The 2,802-nt window shown below is 36.3% G+C and overlaps 1 protein-coding gene across 1 annotated transcript; it reads right to left on the bottom strand.

The window, feature by feature from the left end:
- Positions 1–301: 301 nt before the first annotated feature.
- LOC107156053 (AP-5 complex subunit mu-1-like) lies at positions 302–1,952 on the bottom strand (the record flags this gene model as incomplete). Its single annotated transcript, XM_015502105.2, is given in 4 exon segments — positions 302–676; positions 678–1,006; positions 1,009–1,079; positions 1,081–1,952. Coding segments are annotated over 4 exon segments (1,380 nt in total), but the record flags the coding sequence as incomplete, so codon positions are not given.
- Positions 1,953–2,802: the final 850 nt, after the last annotated feature.

The raw sequence follows: 2,802 nt of genomic DNA, 5'->3' as shown, positions 1-2,802 counted from the left end.
TTATCTTGCATGTCAGGTACAAACCATTGGAATAGCTGCCTGAAGCTCTGCACTGAGAAGCCTGAGCTCTTACCCAGGAAGACTCACAGTAGGAAGAGGGTTGTGATTGATTAGCAGTTATCTGCTATAGGGGTGGGAAGGAACATGTATGGCATGTTGACCCAGGATGAGTCTACAATAAGTCAGAGTGAATCACGAATTCTCTGTATTCTAAATCACAGTAACAGAAAATGAAAGGGTAACAAACACAGGAGATATTAGCCTTTACAACAATAATATTATATAACAATAATGATATATTATAATATATAATTATATATTAATGCTATGATATATAACATAATATGCAATATATTATAATAATGTTATATGACAAAAATATCATAATATATTATGACATTCTTTCAAACTATATCAGATTAAAAAATGTCAAGTATGAATATTTTATAATTAAAATCCTTCAGATTTTTTCACTTATAGGTTATATGAATACACAATAGATATAAAAACTATGATTTAATTTATGCTGTGTTACTATTGTATAAATCCCATTTAAATATTAAAAAAATCACAGTAATAATGATCCATAGGTTACTGGAGCAGGGGCTTTAGAATTCCAGATGTAATAATCAGAAGATACTAGTTTCCGGTGTGAACTTATTTTTGGTTTTCCTGATGGCAAAAACTTGAACTGAATGTTGATCCACATAACATCCAATGAGTGTGTAATCTAAGATGCTAAAATGAAGCTTTACATATGCTGTATCTCCAATACAAATCTGGTCAAATGGTTGCTTGTCATGGCTCTTGGCTCCAAAGCTTATAGTTCCAGAAAGACTAATTTCCATTGATTTGGGGAACTTCTGGCCAATAATCCAGATCAGTAAGCTTTTCTCTTGAAATACTTCAAACTGGCCAAAACTAACTTTGTGTTCTAATTGTGTAATTGGACCTCTATTGTAAAAAGGTATATGAGCTTCACAGAATTCAAAATTATTTTTCACACTTCATGAAGTTTTATTTTTAGTTGTATTTCTTCTTCTTTCATTTGATAGAAACCCAAAATCGGTGGTACAGGGCTGGGAAATATAGTAGCATAAATTGAATGACTCTAAAGGTGGAGCTAATGGAAATTTATAAGGCCCACTAAATGCAGAATCATCCACTGCATCAATGCTGCTAGAGATCAGAATGGCAGAATCAAGAGAAGTCACACAAGGATGAACTAGAATATCTTGAAGTGGAGATCCATTGGTGGGGAGGTTCAAGCTGATGGTGACATTTGGCATGATTCCTTCTAAATCACACCTGCAAATGACTGCTCCAACAACTTGCCATGTATCTGCTATATCCTGTTTATCATATTGCATGAATTTTACCTTTTCAGTGATAGAAACAGAAACCTGTGGTTTTCCTTTGTATGTTCCAGCTTTCCAAGCTGGCTGTTTCTGTGGCTGAGACACAGAAGCAAAATTAATATTATCCAATGAATTCTGTAAGTTGGCATCCAATAAAGTACTAAATGGAGAAGCCTGAAGACGCAAATTAGGCAACTGGCTCAATTTTGTATTTAGCTCAGTATCATTTTTTTGACTAGAATAAAGAAAATCCTGTATATCAAAAAGAAGTTCCAAGCCTTGTGAAATTCCACTGATGCTAATTAATGGTGGACGAGGGGAGAGAGTTTGTTCAACAAGTGGAACACTAGCATATATCATGCCATTCTTCAGAAAAGCAACCACTGCCCAGAGTTCTTCACCTCCTACTGAAAATCTATAGATGGTTGTTTTATTGATGTGGGTACAACTATCACGACGCTCTACGAAGTCCTTATCGTCATCCAATAATCTAAGTTCAAAAAGGAGTGCTTTAAGAAAGGGACCATCTTCAGGAATAGGCACGTAACTTGCTCCATTGAATACTTTGGCTCTCTTTTCAACGGTTGGATAACGTCAAAGTCGTCGCCACCAAGGAATAGCGCAGACCGGCTTTCTCCGTGGGATTCTTAACTGAAGTCCTGAGATTTGCCCTGCGCCACACACGAACTCACTAGAGATGCTGGCTCTTTCAAGGGAGGCAAATAAAACCTCTGACTCTATCCTGGTCAAAACACATCACAAAAAGTTCTAAAAATCCGCACCTAGAATCTTGAGAAACTTATCCCCAGCAAACCCAGTACTTTCTTTAAATATATTTTTTGACATTTCCATCAACAGTATTTTATGATAGCAACAGAAAATAGATCGAGACATTATTCAACATAGGAATTTTGGAAGGACACATACTTTGAAACAATGGTAGTCTTTAATTTTCCAACTAGTAATTCTCTGTTAGTATCACATCAGATTATAAGATTTCACAAATAAATAGTGATGGCACTATTATTTTGACATTTCAAATCCATTCCTAGGAGCTTAGCTTGTGGCACAGTCTGGTGCAACTTTCCAACCTAATTCTAGCCTCTTGTCAGTGCAAAAACATGGACTGCCTTTGAAGCTCAGTTTGACTTTTCTCTCTGTTATCTTATAGGAGGTGGTATGTAGGTGTGTGGTGGAAATTGGTAATCAGTGACTTTTCCACCAAAACCTTCCTAGATTGAAGGAGGTGTGTGTGTGTGTGTGTGTGTGTGCGTGTGTGTGTGTGTTTTCTGTTTTTGCGGGGATTAGGGTAGAAAGAAAATTGACTTTACTGCTGCCCACTACCACCCAATATAAGCCATCTGGAAAATGGATCTATAAAAAATATAATCTGCAGATGTTAATCTATTGCCAATGCACTGAGAACGGGTTATATAATTCAGGC

The sequence above is a fragment of the Marmota marmota genome, unplaced genomic scaffold, assembly GCF_001458135.2.
Source record: "Marmota marmota marmota unplaced genomic scaffold, marMar, whole genome shotgun sequence".
NCBI lineage: Eukaryota > Metazoa > Chordata > Mammalia > Rodentia > Sciuridae > Marmota > Marmota marmota.
The sequence above is the reverse complement of the archived record's forward strand: the minus strand, read 5'-3'. Positions and strand labels throughout refer to the sequence as shown.